At 46.1% G+C, this 24,414-nt stretch overlaps 1 protein-coding gene across 1 annotated transcript in view; it reads right to left on the bottom strand.

Moving 5' to 3' along the window:
- Positions 1–24,414, bottom strand: part of MAP3K4 (mitogen-activated protein kinase kinase kinase 4) — a 50,181-nt gene that overhangs the window by 6,838 nt on the left and 18,929 nt on the right. Inside the window, 18 exon segments of the mRNA XM_085857841.1 lie at positions 1–39; positions 4,720–4,879; positions 5,041–5,157; positions 5,904–5,974; positions 6,236–6,427; positions 8,922–9,029; positions 11,256–11,344; positions 11,437–11,542; positions 13,705–13,771; positions 13,899–13,977; positions 14,431–14,564; positions 16,217–16,378; positions 16,985–17,134; positions 20,174–20,566; positions 20,777–20,860; positions 21,075–21,174; positions 21,624–21,740; positions 23,967–24,124. The exon segment at positions 1–39 is cut by the window's left edge and continues 84 nt beyond it. Coding sequence (XP_085713967.1) covers positions 1–39; positions 4,720–4,879; positions 5,041–5,157; positions 5,904–5,974; positions 6,236–6,427; positions 8,922–9,029; positions 11,256–11,344; positions 11,437–11,542; positions 13,705–13,771; positions 13,899–13,977; positions 14,431–14,564; positions 16,217–16,378; positions 16,985–17,134; positions 20,174–20,566; positions 20,777–20,860; positions 21,075–21,174; positions 21,624–21,740; positions 23,967–24,124 — 2,326 coding nt within the window.

Below are 24,414 nucleotides of genomic sequence, written 5' to 3'. Positions count from 1 at the left end.
GCTTCACGTGACCAGAGGATGTCAGGAAGATGTTTGCTCCTGCAGGGAAGATCACCAAGTGAGAACGTACATCATGGGACTAACTGACTATGACCAGCATCCAACATCGGAGTCATTGACTAGGTCCAACATCCATTTTAAAACACGAGGTAAGAAATATTCCACGCTCCTGGTGATGTACAGTACATCACTCTATATTTACAACTAGCAGGGTTACCGAGCGTTGTGAGAGGGGGGAGAGGGGGTACTGAGTAGTGGGAGAAGCAAGAGAGCTCCTCAGACACCAAAATGGGCGACGAATGCTTTGTCCCACAGTCGCAGGCTGACCAGGTGTCCTGTGAGTTAAGGGATCATGCCAGGACGCCATTTATACTGTGCCACAACTCAAATTCGCCCGTGCACGTGCGAGTAGCTCGGCAGAGATTGTGCAACACTTAAAGTGCGAGTTGTTTCTTCTGCTTAATCATGGGGGACACGGCACGGCACGACATGACACAACGGCACAGACAAGGCACGGCATCCTCTCTCAATCGTGGCGGATGACCAAACTGTACTGCACTGTACAACCGCCAAGGATGGATCGACTGCAGGCACATTTGTGGAAAATCGAAAATTATTCACCCGTTGAGTTAAATCTTACCGTGACGTAACCTGTAATTACAATACAAATTTGGCGGTCGACTTCCGAGTGTGGTGTCACGGCAAAGTGTGAAGAAGAAATAGAATATTTCCACTTCTAATCGCAAAATTACCGAATTTAGAAATCGGAAAAAAAAAAAGACAGGGAATAGATTAGCGTCGAGGTGGCCTGAGCGTTTGGGTTCCCCTTTAAGCTTCTGTCTGTCAGAGGATGTGAAGAATGATATCAAATGTCCAGTCAGTCAATAATGAAGGTTTTTTTTTTGTAAAAACTGTTGGACGGATGGAAGCTGTGAGAGAGACAGAAAGCACGATCATTGTAAAGTTCCATTTCTCAAAGCAAATTGATCCTTTACAGAGTTATACACAACGCTATTGTTAAACCACGAGTGGGCCCGTTGGTCCAAAGGACCAAATTTCCATTGGTCTTCACAGCTTTGTTGCATATCCACCCTTCTGTGCTGCTTGAGCATTAGCTTACCTTTCACCAAGCCCAGATGTGCTTGGCACCAGCGCAGGGATATGTTCCTTGTTATTATTGTCTATAATACTACTATTGGTTCACGAAAAAATATTTTCACGGAAAAAAATAAGTGACCACTATATTCGTTATTGTTGTGTGTCTGTCTGTCTGTCGGATTCGCCATATATGCTTGATATCCCTTGTCAGGTTTTCTGTGTGTGTGTGTGTGTGTGTGTGTGTGTGTGTGTGTGTGTGTGTGTGTGTGTGTGTGTGTGTGTGTGTGTGTGTGTGTGTGCGTGTGTGCGTGTGTGCGTGTGTGTCTGCAACGCGAGGCTCCACAGCACGAACCAGCGAACAGATTTTGATGAAACTTTGCCAACATGTGCAATATGTGCTGGGAATGTGCGCGTTTGAATTTCGTTGCCTAGCAACCACCCGTTGCTGTGCAGCGTCCGAAAAACCACGTACAGTATTTTCAATACTTGTCCTTCAGTTTTGAATGTAGAGAAACGAAACTTCTGAATTAAACACTTCGAGATATTTAGAAAATTTTACTCAAGCCGATTTTTGATTGAGGTTTTATTTTTCAAATGGTAGTCCTTCAAAAATCGGGTGTCTATTTACCGTCATTTTTTAATGTGGGGCTTAGGAAAGTGGGCGGAGCTTAGGGAAAGTGGACGTGGTTGATGAAAAGTGGGAGTGGAGTAGGAAAGTGGGAGTGGAGTAGGAAAGTGGGCGTGGCTTATGGAAAGTGGGCGTGGCTTATGAAAAATATTGTGTGGCTCAGGAGGTGTGGTCAAACAAGACCATTGAGAGAAGTTTATCGGGTTTTCCGTGTGTGTGTGTGTGTGTGTGTGTGTGTGTGTGTGTGTGTGTGTGTGTGTGTGTGTGTGTGTGTGTGTGTGTGTGTGTGTGTGTGTGTGTGTGTGTGTGTGTGTGTGTGTGTGTGTGTGTGTGTGTGTGTGTGTGTGTGTGTGTGTGTGTGTGTGTGTGCAATGCGAGGCTCCACAGCACAAACCAGCAAACCGATTATTTTTCAAATCGTAGTCCTTCAAAAATAGGGTGTCTATTTACCGTCATTTTTTATGAGGAGTGCCAGTTGGCAAAATACGCAAAAGGAAAAATCTTGCCAGGCAGAGGAACAATTGTATGTGAACCAATACGTCTTGGCAATGAATCTTCGGCGGTGGATCGGTCAGAATGAAAAGCATCGTATCCAGCGCTTCGATCCTAGCGAATCCCTCGTCGCCTACCGGCTTGTCCGTCTGTCTGTCTGTCTGTCTGTCCCGAGCATAGCTCCATAGGTTTTGATCCGATCCTCATAAAATTTTGGTGGGAGGTTTATATCATGATCTTGTTGTGTTTTCCTGAAAATGGGCGTGGTGCGCCCATTATGGGCGGAGCCACGCCCAAGAAACGTGTTTTTAGGGGGTAGCCGATTTCAATTTGCATCTTCTCCTGGGGGGTTTGTGGAATCTGGCAGAGGTTTTGGTATTTGGTTAACCCAATAGCACCTGCATAGCCCCACGGAGCTCGATTTTTCATTTTCGTCCCAAGGTCAAGGTCACAAACTTAGAAAATTGCGATTTTGACATAAAAATCCATCTTCTCCAAGGGGTTTGTCGAATCTGGTAGGGGTTTCGGTATTTGGTTAGCCCAATGGCACCTGCATAGCCCCACGGAGCTCGATTTTTCATTTTCGTCACAAGGTCAAGGTCACGAACTTAGAAAATTGCGAATTTTGACATAAAAATCATACAACCGCCCAAACTTTGAGAGCTCGGAAAACAATATTTTTTATGCATAATCTTGACGTCATTCTCCACCTAAAGTTTTGAAACCATTTTGCTCTATCTCGAACACCTTGCCCGTGGCGCCCCCTTCAAGTTTGTTTTTACGCTGATTTCATCAAAGTCTGGATAATCCGAGGAGTGTGAAATGCCATATAGCCTATATGACGTTATATTGTTCCTGGAATGTTCCGGAGGAAGTTTTGCATCAAAGGTCATAATCCTTGATCTTTGACCTTTAAAGTCCACAAAGGTCAAATTTTCAGAGTTGTTGGAATCGAACCGGGTTTTCGACCTTCTTCGACGAACTAACTCCAATAAGCTATAGCACGTATCCTGTTTCCTTATTTTAATGTCCACAACATTGTTTTGTGACCTTTAAAGGTTATGCAAAGGTCAAATTTTGAAAGTTGTTGAACGAAACCGGGTTTTCGACATTTTACAGCTAATAACCTGTCACTCGTACCACATCATGTTGATCATTTTTATAACTTGGTCAAACATTATCACATTGTCTCATCCTTGACTTCTGAAACAATCTACATCGTCAAATACCGCTTGTAAACCATCGTCGTCTTCAGACTTCTAATGGATTTTTGTCATATCGTCCAGTATTAAAGGGTTTACAGGATCTCGAGTTTTCAGCGGCCTTTGGGAGATTTTGGGTCCTCAGGACCTTTTTGGGTCCTTGGGAACTTTTGGTGGCTTCGAGAACTTTTTGGGACTTTTGGGTCCTCAGGGTCTTGGGGTTCTCAAAGGGTCTTCAAAGTTTGAAGGGTTCTCCACAGTCAAAAGGGTCCAAAGGTAAATTCCAATAGTGCATAACGCACGCACACAATCCACTTATAGTAGATACATCTTCAAGGGACACAAATGTGAATAGTAACATACTGTACACCACTCACCGCAGCACGAAAACGGTGAACGTATTATTTATTTAGTTAGATTCCAATTGTGTGTGGAGTCCGGCCAGCTGTGCAGTGAGCCAATAGGTGGAAGACACAGCTCGACTAATTGGATGTGCTGGCCTTTGGCCGTGTTATTTGTCACATGATATGTGTTAACCAATGAGATTGCATATAAATGACAAAGCCAGGAAAGTGATCTTTAAATTCTCATGTGGTGGATGAAAATACCCTTAGGACAATCCCTGGATCGGACTTGGGCTGTGTGCCAAATTTGATGGCTGTCGGTCCAGCGGTCCTTGCAAAAAACGTGAACAAACAAACAGACAGACAGACAGACATCCAATGAATGTTATTTATCGGATGTCAAAAAAAAAATTCATTTTGCAAGGGATCATGCCCTCCCCGAAGCCCCCCCACCCTCTCCCCCAGCGAGACGTGTTTCATTCATGAATTTATTGGATACCGTGGCTAGTGCAGTTTTTAATGAACCGGCTGGCCAGGCCGAATATTCGGCTGCAGCTACTTAGTGCAAGAATTTGGAATGTGATCAAGGGGTCGGCGATAATTTACTGACTCTTCATCAAGATGCACGGTGTGCACTTTGACGTTCACCAGCTAATACTAGCAGATATGACACCCGGCTCAACGTCCATTCGAGGGACGGTGCACGTTGGGATGCCTTGGAAGTACCAATCCAGCAGGTTATAGATTGTGGTGGGAATCAAACCCAAAACTCGACAACATGCAGGTAAGTGCCAATCTGTTGGACTAAAGGATGCGACCAATTGAAGAAAACGACAACAAAAAACACAACCATAATTGAAGGAACATTAGAGTGAGGATCAGAGCAAACTTCACAATATTAGCATCACCTCATGTGATGACTCCTCCCTGACCTCACTCCAGTTTCAAAACGTACCTTTAATGTCCCTGTGCACGATTCCATTCTCGTGCAAGATGCTCACAGCCAAGGCGAGCTGCTTTGTGTAAAGCCTGATGACAGGCTCCTGGAGGCCGAGCCGTGCCACTTCCTCCAACGTCCCCTCGTCACAGTACTCCATGAATATGTACATTTCCTCCTGTTCAACCGTGACATATATTAAGTTCTAAAATTAAAACTCTACCTGGATTGAAAAAAACCACAGGTACTGTTTGCTAAAAATAAATAAATAAATAAATAAATAAAAAGTACATTGTGGATAAGTTCATGTGTTCAAAACCAAGCACGACATTTACTCACTCGATGTAATTCGACACCGTAGTAACGAACTAGGTTTGGATGCTGAATTCCCTCAAATATCTTTATCTCATCAGCAGTCTCCTTGATTGTTTTATGATCATTGGGTTGGAACCGGATCTACAAGGGAGGATAGGGTGTACAATAGGATGCACAAGCATTCGGAGATTCACTTTGTCAGCCGCCACGACTATTGAATTACCAAAGCGCATCATAGAACAAGCCAGTAAATGAAATCTGGTAAAATTCTTCAAATTACTCTCGTAAAGATAAATAAAATGTAATCTGGTAAAGTTCTTCAATTCAAATATAAAGAAGATAGAATGTAATTTTTTTCTTTTGTTTGTCAACAGTCAAGGCTCATGAAAGAGTTAGTACACTGAACAGATCAGGACACAACATAACAAAAGGAACAGTAGAGAGAGAGGGGAAACACCAACAGTAGAGTTGGAGGCCAAGACAGAGGGAGACTTGGGCAAACAATGGGTGTGGGGAGCAATGGATGCATTGGGTGAACAGGATGGATAAAGAAGGAAACTCCCAGGAAGAGGACTTAGGGTGTGGTGGGGCATTAAGGGGGCAGAAAAGATCATGGTTTTGGATTAGTATAGGGACGATCTGATATGGTGGCAAACATCTGTCTTGAAGCTCTGAAGGGAAGAATGAGATTGACGACAGCAGGTTGAGGTCGTGTTGAAGATTTATTTGGAATTTTTCATCTTCAAACAAGATGGTTTATAATCAGGCAACTATTAACATAACTTAGGCTATTTCCGATGTGCTGACATTGGTAATATGTGTGGAAGGACAAAAAGACAAACTGTTAAACCAATAACAAACATATGAGCAAAGAAAAGGCCACACACCTCCTTCATGGCCATTAGCTCGCCAGTGTCCACATTGACACATGTGTACACCTTTCCATATTGTCCTTCTCCTGAATTAAAAAAAAATTTTAATATCGCATGAGACACAAAAGGCCAACAGTTTATTGTGAAATCTACATGACGAAACTTAGTGGAAGCACAAAAACGAAACAAAATGGCCACTGACAAAATGGGTTCACTAATTGGTCAAAAACAAATTAGATTGTGAACCAGCATTGACCAATCAGACACATTTTCCTCAACTCAAACAAAATCATGGACAAAAAAAATTTCCTTAACAAAATCATGCCAAATTCAAACTCTAATCTCACCAATCTTGTTTCCCCTCTGCCATTTGAAGGTAACTTTGCGTAGGCCAACATGCATTGTGGACGGGGCAGAGTGAGGGTTGTCACACACTCTTCCGATGACTTGGCGACTGCGCAGCTTCACGTCCTGTTCCTGCTGAAAGCGCAGGACTGCACGACGGACTCGTGTCATGTGGTTATTGCGCCGTATCTCTTCTGCAGTTCGAATTGAAAACAAAAACAAACAGAGACAACATGTACACAGGTCAAAGGTGACTTTTACACAAGGATACAAAAGGACCTTGGGGATGCAAAAGGAGGCCATTTGGCCCATCAAGCCTGCAATACATCTCCACCATATCAATTCAATTAAATTCACTGGGAGTGGAGGATGAGAACAGTGGGGCAAGCACAGACATATATATATATATATATATATATATATATATATATATATATATATATATATATATATATATATATATATATATATATATATATATATATATATTGTTACGTCTGTGGAAATTCGCATTACACCATGAAGGGCCCGTAGGTGAGATATCTCTAAGTACATGTGTAGTTAGCCCAAACCCGTTATCTAGAGGGAATTTATGTGATTCATCCGGGCTGCGATCCTTTGAGTTTGGCGTTTTTCTGTTCTATCTTTATTTTGAACCAACCACGTCTCAACCGCCATCACACAACAACCACCATGCCAGCCATCGTCACCAATTGCAACCACGCTCCAACCCTCGGACAACAACAACAACAACAACGCCAACAGCCACGACCTTTACCTTCACAACTCAATCCCACATCATCGCATCACCGCCATTCCCAAACAGCACCATAACCATCAAACCACCACCGAAGACCCTCCACCACCTTCGCCTCTCTCCTTCTACGGCCATTCCCGCACCACCTGTGAACACTGAGCGTCGGGCTGTCTCGGGCCCGTTCGGCGATTGGTGCCGAACGCACCGAGCCGCGAGCGCAAATAGCGGCCTTTCCGAGGGAGAATTCGGATCAAGAACGCTACACGCCCACTTCCTCTCCGTCCAATTAGCAAGCGCGGAGCGGCTTGGCCCCGCCTCCAGGCGCGTCTGTGTGAAATCGATATATGCAAATTCTAGGATCAGGGGAGATTCACGCCCCCTTTCCTCCGACCAATGGGCGAGCGTGGCTCCGCCCCAGAGGTCATCCTGATCCGGATATTTGCATATTAACTGCTCCTGCCGGCCTATAAGAAGGCGAGCACAAGGCGAATGGAGTCAGTCGAGTCGGGTGGCGAAGTGATCGGTGTGTCTTCGAGTTGGGTTCTGGAGTTGGCTGAGAAGAGTTGCGGGAAGAGGCAAAGGAGCTCGGGTCCGAGGCGAGAAGGACGGCGGTCGGCGACGAGGCCGCGGTGTGGAATCGCTCGTCGTGGGACCCAAGCCAGCCAGCCATCTCCCTCCCCCAGGGCATCAACAATTCCCCCTTTCCCCCGTGCTGAGATAGTGCAAAAAGGGGGCCCCGTTCCCACCCCACTCCAAATGTCGTGCCAACGAAACCCGCCAAGGAGCACGGAGTCGGGGCACAGCCACGCGGCCACATCTGAGGCTCGTCCGCCAACGCCTCACGAGGACGCGGGTAGGATCCCCCCCCCCCGGTCTCGCGGGCCTGGCCGCTCCTCCAGGTCACGCGCACAATTGGCCTACAGGCCTGTCTGCCCCCTTGTCTATGAGGGTGGCTTCTTTCCTTTGCTTTTGAGTAAATGTGTGTTGGCACCGTCTGTAAAGTAGAACTGTACAAGTGTTGCCGTGTGTGCGCGTAGTCGGTAGTAACTCTGCGTCGTTGTTGCTTTTGTTTTGGATGCTATATGTGCATTTTGACTGTTTGGCTGTATATATGTGCTTCCGTGTGCCGGGAAATAAATGTGCTTTGTGTGAACTGTTTTCCTGTCTTTTCTTTATTGACCCTCCATCCTGCTTCACGTAAAGGGTTCGTAGTGGGCTTAATATGCCCGGTAATTAATCGGAACCGTCGAGGCCGACGATAACACCGCTCGGTTATCACTGTAGCACGGAACGGACCGCTTAAGCGGTTCGTGTCCGGAGTCGACCTGCGGCGAGGTACGATCGCCCAGTTTACCATCCGCGTGGGTACTTAGGTAGGTCGAGTTTGGCGAACAACCCTATCCTACGCGGGAGGCCAATTGGCACGATTGTGGTGAGGTCGAAAGGCCCACCCGTGACTGGCTCTGGGCGATAGTTCCCGGAGGGTCACGACTGAATTGTCCGTCCGGTGGGCGACGCGGTCGCGATTCGAGTGACGCGGCCGTTCGCACGCCGGCGGGCGCGAATTTGCAACAATATATGTATATATGTATCTAATCATAAAATAACTTTTTTGGGGGGTGGGGGGAGGGTTTGGGGGCGAGCAAACAGTTGAACTGGACACGGTCATTGTTCTGCAGATAACTGTCATGTCATATTCTTCCACCTATTATGACATTCCTTCCAACATTGGATTCCCATTATCCTTTTTATATTTCTGTCCATAGTTGTAAGATACTTATGTCTTAACCTCAAGACATTAATATTCATTGGCCTTCTGCTGATGGTCTATGCCCACTATTTTCCTGAATCATAGAATGACAACATCTTTTCCTGTATAGTTTCCATCTTTGTTCTTCCCTTCTTCATGTTCTAACTTTTTAAATACGTACCTCTGGCTTGGCTCACTGTGCTCAGCAGCTCCCAGCTACGACGATTTGGTGTTGACAATGAAGGAAGAGAACCAGATGGCAGGGAGTCAGAGTGGCCAAAGGTCAGATCTACAGGAGTGCACGGAGTGGAGGGAAAGTGAAAGAAGTCAGTAGAGAAGGAGAAAAAATAAAAAATAAAAAAAACATTGCAAATTTGGAAAGGTAGTGTCATGTGACTGGGGGTCAAGGGCATTTGAGACGAGGACGAGCTACACACCGTAGGAAGTGAAGGTATAATTATACCCTCAATCACGGATCAGAGTGAACGACTCGTATGACCGGACAAATTATGCCGAAAGGATTAACGAGCCAAATGTACACGTGGACAGCACATCACGGTACAACAATTTATTGTCAAAATAGATGTCTTAATTTTAATTACAACATGCTGAAGGAAAACTAAAAAAGTAAAAATGGAACAATAAACCAAGCCAGAACAACCCTTTTCCTCACCTTACCTCAGCACAGTACTCAATTCTACTAAACTATAAATGTCCTTCATGGTAGTGCGTGCCATCTCCTGAACTGTACGAAGATCGGAGTGAAAAGAATAAGAGTCAAACTACAATTAGCAACCACGGTGAAGTCATGATATGCTGTGATGCCAATGCCATGTCGTGCAGAACAATGACGATGCAAATAATGAAGGATGAATGATGCATCACAGAGTATGCTGTTTAGCAGACCGCCGTAATACGGTGATGTGCTCCAATGATGGCGGTTTCACGAACACTCATGGCCGGAAGTTGGTAATATTTTGCAAGTTAAAGGGAAAAGGTCCGTGTGGCCCGCGATGGGCACACGGCTTGGGAGACAGAGTCATAGCTCGAAGTAACCCAAACAAATCCCGACTCTGACTCAACTTGGACCAAATGGTCAGTTTACCAGTCATCTCATCTTCTTGCCACCCAATGAGTTTGTTCATTATGTTTTCTCCCAGCATACCATGGGTCTATGACATACCATTGCGCACATTTTTCCGGACACCCACGGATAACATTATCTGCCAGGTGGAACAGTTCAAGTTTTGTATCCCACTGATGGGCTCTATCCGAACGAAACTCCGATCCGCTTGTTCTTGTCACCTTTCCAACTCATCCACCTTGTTTTGTCATAACTCGTCCACAACTCTTTGACATATCGTGATATATTTAGTTTTTGGCCCCATCTCTCAATGGTGAAGAATCACTTTAAAATTCTCAGATCCAGATCCGGATTCAGATCTTCACCAAAATTGAGTGTTGCTGTTCTTGGCCGGTCAAACACGTACACAAAAACATTCATAACGACTGCTTGAAAACTGTGGCCATAATTCATATTAAAACTGGACAAACAGACAGACAGATAGACAAATGTTACACACCAACGTATTTGGCCAAATTTTTTTTTCACCAAGTAACAAACAGGCAAACAGTCAGAAAGATCCCTCTTCTCTTGTGAGGGTAGCTTGAACAGCACTCAGTGGAGTGCACACCTCCACCAGGTTGAACAGTTTACATTTTGTATCCCACCGGTAGGCCAGTTCTGCCTCCAGGCATGAACCAAAATCGAATCGGCTTGTATCTTGGCAGCTCACCAATGCTCACCTAGTTTTGTCATGACTCGTCCACAACTTTGAGATGTCATGATATACATCCTTTTTGGCCCCATCTCTCAATGGTGAAGAATCACGGGAAATTTTTTTTAAAAGTCTTGGATCCAGATCCGAATCTTCACCAAAATCGAATTAATTTGTCCTTGTGCACACACCCAACCTGTCCACCATGTTCAAATCCATCCATAACTGTTTGAGATATCGTGCTCGCAGGCAAACAAGCACAGATTAAAACACAACCTCCGTCCACGTTTGGTGGTGGAGGTAAAGACCAATGTACTTTCACATTCATTCCAAGGATGTCGGTATATAATGAATGAAGCAGCATCATAAATGGGATTTCAACCTGAGAAGACAGTGCAATGAGGTATGGGTTCATATAGGAACGCTATACAAACCTACCCCAGAGAAAGAACATTAAAGGGTTAAACTGAGAAAAAAGAAATTGGAGAAAAGGATATAGGTGGGGAGGATATGAGGAGAGGTGGAGTCACAAAATTGAGAAAGGGGGGGGGGAGGGAAAGGGAAAGAGGTCAGAGAAACGCAAGGAGAAAGAGGAAGGGAGAGAAGGGACGTCTCGGGGACGGATGGTTCAAACGTGTGTCATTTTTGCAAAGGTGTGATCCCAAATGTAGCAATGAGGATAACAGATAAGTAAGGATAAAAGGATAGTGCAGGCTCTCCACCTGTGGAATCGATACCTTCGTTATCATCGGTTGGGCTGGAGTGGCGTGATCTGAAGTGAAGGTCAGAGGTAGAGATGCGATCACCGTCAGACAGGCTCTGCATGCTGGGAACAGAGATCGGGCTCTTACACTCGACTCTACATGTTACTCGGGCTCCCCCACGTCTCGCCCTCGACAACAGGCACCACCATCTCACCGAGGAGGCTCCAGGGTCGGCGTGATGGGAACAGAAACGCTGAACACTGGCGGGTCGCTATGACAACGAGGTACTTTCACGGGTCGAGGGCTGTTCCTGTGGATGCCTGGACCATACGAGGTGCAGAACACCAAATGCAAAGAGCAGTGTGGGTGCAGGCTACAAAGAGTCACAAATTGAAGTTCGACATCCACACCCATTATAAAAAATCACACAACCATACAACGTTTACAATATGTGCAGCCGATGATACACAGAATGACTGAATAAAAGCATTAAACAAACATGTTAACGTGGACAGACACAGATAAACATTTGGGGCAACGTCACAAATCAAGTGTCCGACGATTAAGAACTTTATGAGAGTTCATTGCACCTTCTCCAAGGACACGGGGTTGGATTCATGGATCAGTGAGATTGAGGAACGGGGCAACTTCAAATTTGGATTCAAATCCACATTTACCTATTTAGAGGGTCATTTGTGCCGTTTTGATCAGCAAAGCAATGCTCGAGTGGGTACACCTTTAAACCGGGTTGTGGTTCGATCTCGATACCCATTTATAATGCAGATTAAATAAGTTCCAATTCAATTCCAATTCCACTTACAATGAGGTATAAAGTGACACCTTATTTGGTGACGTAATCATGAGGTATTGATTGGATGAACCGCTATCTTACGGTCGTGCCTCCCAGCACACTATTTTAGGTAAGGCTCGATATATTGTGCACAAGTACAATGTGTTGAAACATCCATGGAGTGGAGTGGTAACCTCCCTGGTGTATTCATAATCATTGTACATCATGAAGTGTCTTCGGAAGTTCTTTAGTGAAGAGGTAGACTTGCACATGTCAACGAAGACAGTTTAGTTAACGGAGTCCCATGGACCACGTTTTCCCCTCATTCCCACCATCTCGTTACATTTTACCCCAAAACCTTGATTGCACGAGGCCATGCACTGAAGGCTGAACTACGAGCCTGATGGCATAAATCAACTTAATAAACTACTAGCCTTATGGCGTGGCGTTAAAATGAGTGTCCTGAGACGGGGGGGGGGGGGGAGGGGGTGTTTATCTCAATTGTTATGTGTTTATTTCTAGCTACCGTTGATCTTTCTTGATATCTTCTCGAAGTCCAGGAACCGAACCCCCCTCTTCCCATTGGCCCTTGGTTTCCACGATCGCGGTTTCAACAATCGGTGGTATTTTCCATGAACCTAACCCCAGCGATATCGGAAGGTTTCTTGTGCACTCCATAGTGAGACAGATTTCTTCAAAATCTTCAACGGCGTTCTCCAAGGTGACACTTTAGCACCATTTTGATTTGTTATCGTCCTTGACTACGTCATGAGAACAGCAGAAAGTGAACATGAATCGTGGGGTTTCATGCTGACAGAACAAAGAACCAGAAGATTTCCTTCAGTTAACATAACCAATCTTGATTTTACAGACGATATTGCTCTCATCTCAGACACACTATGAGATGCTCAGACCGGGTTGAAACAGCGGCAAAGGCAGTCGGACTGCTCATTAATGTCGAAAAGACAGAGTACAATTTATTTAATGAAGAGGGAGAACTTAAAGCAACTAGTGGAGACGCTTTAAAAAGGCTAGCTGACTCAATATCCTGTGTCCTGGATCAACAAATGTAACAAATATTTTGACATAATCAAAGCCGAGGCCTTGATAACGCTCATCAAGATGATTATATGGAAATCAAATCTTGACAGAAAACCATTCGGTGGAATTCTTCCGTGCAACAGTAGGGAGGATGCTTCCATATGGTGCTGAGAGTTGGACATCAACTAACAAGGACATTTGAGAGGAGACTCGATGGCTGCTATACAAAGTTGCTGAGTGCGGATTGACAGATACTGTTGCAGAAGTAAGCAGGAAATTGTATCGCAACTTCTGCGAGGGAACCAAAGCACAGCACGAGGTCAGGCGACTGCCCTGTTCTCAACTATGTGGATCAGCTCGAGAGGGATACCAGTCCGATTATGTACCAACTACCAATTGTTATGGAAGATTGTGAGGATTTGGAAGAAACTCCTCACAAATACCCGAGTCCTCTCAAACAGATGATGATGAAGAGCTGGGTGAGGACAACAAGGAAGAGGTGATTCAAGTTGAGAATTTAATGAGTGAGCAGGAAAAACAACAACAACAACAACAACAACAACAGACACACACCGATGAAAAAAACATCAGGAGATATTGAGAGTGATGGAGGGAAAAGGAGTAAATAAGAAAACACAAGGTTGTCCGAACCAACGCCAGGGCTGTGTGGTTTCCCGATGACGTGAAGAATGCAGTTGTTGATGAGGGTCTGTAGGCTCTGTAAGACAGTGTAGCAGCACTCAGTTATATTTCATTGTCCTCCTGTCCATCGAAAAGTCTCCAAATCAGACACAACAACCCACTGTTCCCACTAAATCAGACACAACAACCCTCAGACTGCTCACCACAAACTCTTCCTCCGGTAGGGCCGAGATGAATGCCGGTTCAATGGCGGTAATGAACTCGAACCCATGGGTTGCCCACCTGGTGGGCACATCATGCTTTCTAAACAGGGTAAGAAGCTACAGAAGGATGACTGGTTCAGATTTGGATTTTCCTATTATAAACAAAGTGCTTGAAGTTTAAGCTGAATCAACAACAAAAAATGCAGAGTATTTGACCCCGTAATCATATCTATTAAGGTCCTCCAACCACGGATCTTTAACTTTAAACCTCAAACTCAGTCATAACCACCAATACCAATCTATTTTGGTTTGGTCTTTTTAATCATGCGCATACAGTTCATCGTGCTAAGATTCTACTTTGAAGTCCGTTCTACTGTGTTGATTTGTCGAGTGTCTGGTATCTTTGCAATTCATGTAAACTTACATGAACGTCTCATAATGTCTTGGTCAGAATGATATGCAAGCACCTGCAAATGGCTTGGTCACCATTGCAAAAGAGTAAAAATAACTTCACTTCCACTTGCTATCTCACCTTGGCCGCGTCCCTCGGCCACTCTCACAGTTCTTGAGTACATAGACCATCCACCTCCTTGCGAAGCTAATGAAGTGTTCACCCACACGCTGTCGAGCTTCCCCGGACACCAACCGCACCACATCCTTGTGGTACTGTGAAATGCGAGAAAGGTTCACCAGCATATTGGTTTACATAAAATAACTGCATACCAGGAGATACAACTGACCTGAAGGACCTCTCCAGGTGAAACATCACATTAAATCTTGTTCAAGTACTTGCAATAAAACATTAAGAGATCCACAACGAGTTCCAGAAAACATGTGAAAGCCTTGATGTGACAGGAAAAAGGGCAATCGTGTCAGTTTAACAATGGAGAAGATGCAACTGCACGTTGTTAAGCACTGAAGTCAGGAATTCGAGACAACTTCCAAATGGTAAGAGAGCGACGTGCCTCGAGCAACACTGCATTCCGAGCCTGGAACAATGCCAAGTCCTGAGCGATTCCGCACCACGAACCAAGAGTCCAGAGTGAGGCCATGCCCCGAGGGTAGAGCACAGAGTGATGCCACGCCCCGAGGGTAGAGCCGAGAGCAACGACACACTCTGAGGGTAAAGCCCAGAGCAACACCACACCCCAAGCCTGCAGCGAAATTGCACACCAAGCTCTGCTACGCCACGAGTGACACCGCGCTCGAACGACGCCGCACCTCGAAGCTGGAGGGCCAGAACGACGCCGCACCTCGAAGCTGGAGGGCCAGAACGATGCCGCACCTCGAAGCTGGAGGGCCAGAACGACGCCGCACCTCGAAGCTCGAGGCCCAGAGCGGCGCCGCACCGAGAAGCTGGAGGGCCAGAACGGCGCCGCACCTCGAAGCTCGAGGCCCAGAGCGGCGCCGCACCGAGAAGCTCGAGGCCCAGAGCGGCGCCGCACCGAGAAGCTCGAGGCCCAGAGCGGCGCCGCACCGAGAAGCTCGAGGCCCAGAGCGGCGCCGCACCGAGAAGCTCGAGGCCCAGAGCGGCGCCGCACCGAGAAGCTCGAGGCCCAGAGCGGCGCCGCACCGAGAAGCTCGAGGCCCAGAGCGGCGCCGCACCGAGAAGCTCGAGGCCCAGAGCGGCGCCGCACCGAGAAGCTCGAGGCCCAGAGCGGCGCCGCACCGAGAAGCTCGAGGCCCAGAGCGGCGCCGCACCGAGAAGCTCGAGGCCCAGAGCGGCGCCGCACCGAGAAGCTCGAGGCCCAGAGCGGCGCCGCACCGAGAAGCTCGAGGCCCAGAGCGGCGCCGCACCGAGAAGCTCGAGGCCCAGAGCGGCGCCGCACCGAGAAGCTCGAGGCCCAGAGCGGCGCCGCACCGAGAAGCGAGGCCCAGAGCGGCGCCGCACCGAGAAGCTCGAGGCCCAGAGCGGCGCCGCACCGAGAAGCTCGAGGCCCAGAGCGACTCCGCACTGAGAAACTCGAGGTCCAGAGCGACGCCGCACCATGAAGCTGGAAGCCCAGAGCGCCACCGCACCTACTGTTTTGAATTTTATTTTGAGTATGATGAGAAGGATAAAGGTTTTTCCCTTTTCTAAAACTTGCATAGCAATAGCATCAGAGAACTCAACGATTGTGTCGATAAAGGTGGGATCCTGATCCAAAGCTGCAAATTATTGAAAGAACAAAAAATCTGTGCAGTTTCACTAGTGTCGGTCGATTCCTTCACGGCTTGGTGGAGGGAAACATATCGAATGCCCTTTTCAGGTTATATTTACACCAAATGTTTGTGTCAAATGTGCTACCAAAGTGGCATCCAAAGGAACCTAAACTCACCTCAAACCCAAAGTTGAAAGACTGGATCATGGTTTCCTTGAAACACTGCTGCATGCTGTAGTTCTCTATCTCCTCAAGATCCCCTTCAGCCTCTCTCTCAAACCGTTCCTCGACGGCCCCGACAGCCATGGCAACACCTTCGCACAGTGCCAGTGCCTCGGTCTGCACACGGACACCATCCAATAAACTTGGGTGAGCCGCATTGTAATGGGATCTCAGCTTGTGGCGTGGTGGTCCAATATTTGATATGTACAAATCATAGTGCAGTTCAATGTTCGCCAATTTCCACGTGCAGTGGGCATGCTTGGAATGATAAAAAGGTACATAATGTGGGTATTCAGATTAACTGTTTCAGTGTTGAATTTTTCCAGTATGCAACATGAAAACATGAAAATTTTCCAGGCAAACTGAATAAAACGTCTATTGTTTATTAAACGTATGCAATGGAGGGACCTGTATTACCTTGAGGGAGTGGAGGGCGTACGTGATGGAGGGACCTGTATTACCTTGGGGAGTGGAGGGCGGATGCAATGGCGGGACCTGTATTACCTTGACGGAGTGGAGGGTGTACGTGATGGAGGGACCTGTATTACCTTGGGGAGTGGAGGGCGGATGCAATGGCGGGACCTGTATTACCTTGACGGACTGGAGGGTTTCCATGATGGAGGGACCTGTATTACCTTGAGGGAGTGGAGGGTGTATGTGATGGAGGGTAATGTATTACCTTGAGGGAGTAGAGGGTGTATGTGATGGAGGGACCTGTATTACCTTGAGGGAGTGGAGGGCGTACGCGATGGCAGGCTGTGTGGACGTTTGCTCACAAACGAGTCGAGTCTTTTCCCGGGTCAGTCGTTGGAACACCTTCCTCTGCTCGTGCAGCAGGCTGGAAGGCTGTGCAACCATGAGTAATTGTGAAGCCTACAGGAGCACACAATCCTCCCTTCAATCATTCATTCATTCACACACTTGATAAATGTGTCAATGATTGAAAATACAACCTTTCCTTCAGTTGTTGTTCAGTTGTTCCAATCGGTGAACAAAACATTTGCCAACAATTGTTGATAAGACATTTGCTCAATATATCAATCACTCACCAACTTGTACCCGTATCATAATGTTGGAAAAGGACACGAGGAGACATCCTTGTACTTCTCCATAATTAAAATGGCGTTCGTTTGGAATAGACGAATCAACACAATATATCGGACGTGAATTGTTGCATGTAAGCATTGTGAGGTATCTGTAAAGATGGCAACATTAATTTCACACCCTTTCTGTCGTTCATTTCACTTCGCATCCAATTTAATTACACTAGAAACATCTACTTCCTGCAGGAGCGACCGACGAGAGTGGGGATGGGGGAGGGGGTCACGTGTTCGTGCACATTATGTGGATGGCGCTTTGTTAATATCCAAAAGACGTTGCCGCCATGGAATTGAAAACACCTCGCTGCACTGGAAAACGTGAAGACAGGAATACTGTAATGAGTGGGGGACTTGTAAACCCTCTCCCACCTGGAGCGGCGCTACACGATGCACATTTACATTGAGAATTTGCGTCCCACTCCCACATCCCCAATAGCAGGGACCCTCACAAATAAATATGCAAGACATTTACAGGTTTTGCCAAAAGGTATTTTTCTTTGGAAATGTATTCTTGAGGACACCCAGAAAAAAATGGCTCAAAAACAACAAAAAAAATTGCCCTCTAACTCACCTAGAGGGCCCCTTTGTCCCCCAGCCCCCCCCCCCAAGAAGAGGGGTGCATCTTGTATCTTCCATATTTAAGATCCGATTCTCAAATGGCGAGTCACACAAAAACTCTTCTCAAGACCAAACTATCGTGCTCAAAAACACACCAAAAATTTGCCTTTATGGCCTTGGAGGGCCCCTTTGCCCCCCATGGCACCCAAGATATTTCAGAAATATGTCAATCACTGATATGTAATAAATAAATGTCATTGTGTGTGTGTGTGTGTGTGTGTGTGTGTGTATCACCAATCACGACTAAACCATTGGACCAATTGACACCAAACCTGGCACATGGACCAAGATTGACCTCGTGGTGAGCATGGACTACTTGGTCTCATCTGTCGTCATGAGACTTCGGGAGGAAAGGTCGACAAAAAATATTTATGTAAATGTGTATAGTGTAGCACCTCCTGGTGGTAGTGGCAGAGGGTATTACAAGTCAACTGTGGAGATTACAGTGCAAAAATGCAAGTTCACGTCCCCAGAGAGGGAAGCCCCGAAGCCAACCTCCACTAATCAGGGGAGGCAGGGGTAGGTGGGGTGGGAGTCTGGAGGGACTGGGGTATTTAAGGATGCAGACGTCTTCCACCATGATGAGAACCAAGCCTCACAAGTGCAGTTTGGGACACTGCTTTGAGAACTTTTGGTCGTCTTGAGGCCAAAAACCCATTCAAGGAACGCTGCAAACACCTCGTTACTCTGTAGGGATGAGTATGTCAAAGCGAAAATGGCTCACAAGATATGTTCCAGTTTGAAGAGGCAGCTCAGAAGCAATACAAAGGCTCCATCAAGCTGATCCAAGAAACCAGTGACCTGAAGCAAGCTGTGAGAAATCTGAAGCTAAACTTCTACCAGGGGAAGCTGACGAGGAAGAAAATAGTAGCGGAACATAAATCCTGGATGGTCAAGGGCCATGCATCCTGACTGAGTGCTTTAGCGGTGTCCTTCACAACCTGGCAGGAGGATCGGCAAGTGGTCTTTGATTCTGAGTTGGAGGAAATCCCAGTGTCTGACTGTTACTGCCGGTAGGAAGTCAGATCTCCTCCATTGGCTGCTGGCTGAAAATCCCTACACTTCTTCAGACATAGTGTCCTCCTTCTTCGACACTGTCATCATCCACGGAGGCTTGGTACCTTATCACATTCGACCGCACACCAACTCAACATTCAAGGATTCTGTGGACAGGATTTGCTCCTTCATCGAGGCTCAACTGGTGAACTGCATGCACTTGGATGTGATCTTCGATTGCTACTTTGAGGAGAGTGTGAAAGGAGTGATAAGAGGGATTAACCGGAATGAGATAACGCGTGACAGAGAAGGTAAGAGTTCCAACCATCTCTGCAGGGTTCTTGAGAGAGTCGAACAAGGAAGAGTTGAATCATCTACTTCCCACAGCTGGATCCAAGATCAAAATCCCAACAAAGACCTCTTTATCACCTCTTCCTCATCGGTCATCCACATTGCATCAAGTGTCCAGATGGAGGGAGACTGTAATCACGAAGAGGTGGACAGCCGGATTATTGTTCACCTCATGAATGCAAACTGACAAGGAACGACTTCCGTGAGAATCCGAACAGGGGACACTGACGTGGTGGCGATTGTGTGCTGTCAGAACCATTGGATCGACGATGTGGTGGTGATTTAGATCCAGTTAATCGCTCGTGGAAACGTTACTCGGATGAACATCGAAGAGCTCTGCGATTCTTTGGGACAGATGATGAAAGCTCTCCATCTCTTCCATGCATTCACCAGCTGTAATGTTGCGTCTTCCTTTCGAGGAGCAGGCAAGGTATCCTTTGCCAATGTCTTTAAAAGGAACCACTGGTTCACCAAAGTGTTATGGCAGGTGGAACGCTTCGTGGAGGTTGAGGAGGATTGTGATCTTTCGAGAAATCCAAAAGTTCGTCGTCAAGGTGAACGATGCTAGAGAAGAAACACATGACATCAACATTTTCAGGAAGGAGGTGTTCTGCCAAGGAAAGACCATGGGTGTTTATGGTATAAACTTTTCAATTAGTCGTCCATCTACAGGTGCAAGCACCGGTCACCATACCAAAAGGTTTCATACATCCTCTCCCATCTTGCTTTCCTCTTTTTACAATACTGTGATAATCTACAAGAACTTGCTCCAAATTGGTGTTTTTAATCAAATGTCAATTTCATCATTACTCCCCCTCAATAACCAGGTAATATATTGAGATGTCACCTGTAGATCTTGCAGGGTGGTCAACATTTCTCCAGAGAGAGGCAGACGGATCGTCTCTCCATTCCACTGCTCCCACCCATGTCCAGAAACTCCCGTCTGAGTCCTTTCACCCTCCTCAGGTACCAGAATCGGTTCGGCGAAATCCTCAACTCTCAGTCGTGGCACCGATTGCTCCTCAGGTGACAGAAGGTTCACCCTCTGATGACATGATCCTCCGAGCGGATCCCCAGGTCGTAAAAGTAACAGGTATCCTGGGAGTTTCTCTCCCTCCCTGGCCAGGTACGAAATATCCCGTCCACAAGCGGCGCTGACGAGACGCACAAGCCTCTGATACTGCTCAGCAACCGCCGCCGGTGCAAACACGTGCACTCGGTCCAGCTCATCAATTCGCACCTGGAGTAATGAAATAGATTACAAAAGTGGAGAAAGTGGAGTTCCTTGTCTGCAGGTTCACAAGATCAGGGAGGGGGAGGTAACGTTCTGAGTTTCAATCATTCCGATGTGGATTTGATTACAGTCACTGAGATGAAAGTTCAAGTTGAAGTCTAAGTCCATAACTTGAGTTGAGTCCTTGGATGAAAGGTTTCACAAGAGTAGACTTACCTTGACATGTTGACTTTCTTGTAAAGCAGACTTAAGCTGCTCCGGTGGAGCCGTCACCTCAAACTCAGCCGCAATGCCCAAATCCTGTCATAAACAATCATTCACGAGAAAATAGCCTCGAGTGAGCAAAAATCAACTTCTGCAACACAAAGACTCTCAGATTCTCCACAGCTTGACAACCTCAATGGTGCACTGAAAAGGTCAACTCGTGCAAACACAACCACAACCGATTTGTACAACACTTTTGGCCAACACACCAATTTAAACCTTTTGACCTGACACGTGGTCCGGTTCTTACCTTACAAAGCATCTTCGCGAAGCCGAGAGCTTTCGATGCTCGTTCTCGTGCTTCGTGGAACAGCTCTCGAACAGCACGACAGATCTCCATCACCGATCGCCTGGTAAAGTAATGTTGTGTACTGTACAGCTACTTCTCATTACCACCAAACATCGCGACCGATCTCCAGATCCATTGTGAACAGCTTGGTCGTCTCACAATGAGGTGCTGGAGTTCCCTTCCCGCAACAGGTAATCATGAAGTGTTTTTTTTTAAATGCATGAAGTGAAGGTCAGAGGTCATTGTGAAATTCACATCTACCTCATTTGTTAAGGTGCTGCTGCAAGCATGTTAAAGTGGTAAATGAGATAAAATGATGAATGATCAAATAATATCCAATGTAAAGGGTGGCGAGGTAACCTGGTTCAGAATACAATGGATATGTGCCGTAAAACATGTGGTTAAATAGCAGAAAACATTTGTGGATTCGTGATGACAAATGATATTAAAGATCGACTGAAATGTAAGGGAAGTATGTGAGTGACTGCCTACATCCAGAAACGACCTTACCGTAAACCATCAGACTGGATGCTGTCATCCGGACTCGCAAAGGGCTCCGAGCAAAGTTGTTTGACCCCATCACGGAGGAACTCGCCAGTGGACTCCAACAGGCACCGTGCGATGTCACTGCAGAGGTGGTAATGAGGTCGACTGATGATCAAGTGTTACATTCTGGATCATCTCAAGCAGCTTGATTTGAATGTTTCCTGAAGTATCTTTAATAATCACCGAATTACCCCCCCCCCCAACCGAACATGCACCCCCTTCCCTGAACTTTTTCTTTCACTCCTGGTCACCCAACGAGACCATCACGGTCTGTATTCGCTAACCCCTGACCACCCCTCTCCTACCACCCCTCTTCTTCATCTACACCTGTGTATCTGCATTTGTATGTGCAGTAGAAACAGGAAGCAAGTAGTTGTTCTGTAAAAGTTAGGCATGTTTACATGTGTACAAGCATGAATTTATAAAGAAAATAAATCCAAGAAATCTCAACAAGTTCAAAAAGAACATTGTGAAAGTTATTCGTTCATGTCATCACACATGGCAAGGAGTTGCTCAAAGCGAGAACTTTGGTATGATGTGAAGCTGATCTTGGGTACTCTGAAGCAGTCGTCATTGAAAGCTCCATCTTCAGTACCACCATTGGTGGAACCCTGCCGAGAGGTATGCACACTCGCCTCCAAGCCATCTTGCTAGGATCTGAATCCCGACAAGCGTCCCCTATGCCAGCATTCATTGGTGGACGTTAAAAATCCCACGGTGAAATTCACATAGAGTTCACAAATTATCTCCGGCACCACGAACAAGTTACAAATTCCTGCCCAAACCACCAGGGGGCATGACATCAGCAGCACAGCCACACCCTCAGCCAATGATGCAACCCAACAGCCTTGTGCTGCAGACGAAAGAGGAGGAGGAGGAGGAGGAGAAGAAGGAGGAGAAGGAGGAGGAGGAGGAGGAGGAGGAGGAGGAGGAGGAGAAGGAACCCTTGTGTTCACAATAGCAAAATGATTATTTGATTTGCTTAATAGTAATGAGGATGACAAAAAAAAATCTTGGTATTCAAAGGCTACACAAGGAATTTAGATGCAGGAGGCCATTTGGCCCATCATGCCAGCGCCACATCAACACAAGAAACAATTCATATAAAACAAGAAAAAGAGCAATCATAGATTGCAGACCCTTGCCAGGACTTCTTTTGAAAGGTTTTATATGGTAAATCCAATATGGCTGCCAAACCATGTGACCTATGACATCATATGTGAAACTTTTGTCCCTCATGGACAGGCAGTCATATGTGTAAAGTTTCTCCTCGATCTGTTCAGCCATTTCAGAGAAGAGGATTTTTAAAGGTTTTTTTTTCAAAAACAATATGGCTGCCGCATCACATGACCGATTATGTCATCATATTTATTTATGTGGACCATTTGACCTCGACATGACCCTCAGAAATTTTCATGCTGATCAGATGTGGCTGCAATTATGACGTCATGAAAAACTAAAATCACACTTATTCCCTATGAGGAGTACTTGCCGTGTGCCAAGTTTAAATTTTTTCCTTGGTGCGGTTTCAGAGATACAAAGGTCCAAAGTTTTTCCATTTTTCCAAGATGGATGCCACACCACCTGACTTATGACACCATAAGTATCATTAAAACATTCTACATGAGTAGTCGCCCCGATGGTGAATATTTCATCTCAATCCGAGAAGCAGTTGCGGAGAGAAGCACAAAAGTTCTGTGTGAACAAACAAACTAATGAAAAATTCACTCATTGAGTGACAACTTGGCAAAGCAGCACAAAGTGGAACAGCACTCTGTGGAGCGCACACCTCTGCCAGGTGGAACAGTTCATGTTTTGTATCCCACTGATGGGCTGGATCCGAACCACAATCCAATCCGCTTGTTCTTGTCACCTGTTCAACTCATCCACCTTATTTTGTCATAACTCGTCCACAACTCTTTGAGATATCATGATTATATATATATATATACATATACATTCCCATCGTGTGCTGTCTTTTTGGTTGCTGGTGGCATCACTGGTTATAGGTGCGGCTATGCCGCTGATGCAGTGCCCCTATTACCAGTGTACTGGTACTCATTTCGCCAACCTCCGAGTGAAAACCATTCAGCTATCCGTACAGGTCGGTATTAACCACCATGAACACAACAATATGCAAAACAACACACGAAAAAAAATGCTCATCTTGATCTGGTATAGGAGCTTGCACAACCTCATTCGAATAACCGGAAGTGATGTCCCGCAAAATGTGGTTTTCTTTGTTCAAAAAAGCACACCACATGATCACAAATTAAAATCAGGTCGATGGGGTTTGGGCTTTCTCACCAAAAGAGTCGTCCGGCTCGTGCCTCACCACCACGTACAAAGGGGACCACCTGCTTGCTGAAGTCCCACTCCTGCTCCAGCAAGTTCTTGAGTCCATGTGAAGCTTGTGGTAAATGTTGTAACATCCTAATCCAGCTCTGCACATACTCAAAGTACACCTGAATCGGTAGAAGTACATGCAATGGAACACATGACAATTGGTGTGTTTGTCCACACAACTTGCATCACTGGCACACCAATATTCACAAACTTAAGTCTTGGCAGAGTAAATGGGTGTTTAGTTTGAGCAGAATTCTCCTCTTTATCACTTTTGCCATTAGCTTCAGGCCGGTAGCTCACAGTGTGTGCACTTGGCCCAAATCTTTTGAGAGACAGCTTGCCAGGCCTGACGTCCAACCAAGGTAGGCAGGATTTGGGGATTTGTTCAGGGTGTTGGCAATAACTTACT

This window comes from Eptatretus burgeri, chromosome 15, assembly GCF_056783735.1.
Source record: "Eptatretus burgeri isolate ZD-2024b chromosome 15, Ebu_testis_v1, whole genome shotgun sequence".
Classification (NCBI taxonomy): Eukaryota; Metazoa; Chordata; class Myxini; order Myxiniformes; family Myxinidae; genus Eptatretus; species Eptatretus burgeri.
Note: the sequence above shows the minus strand (reverse complement) of the source record. Positions and strands in the feature narration are given on the sequence as shown.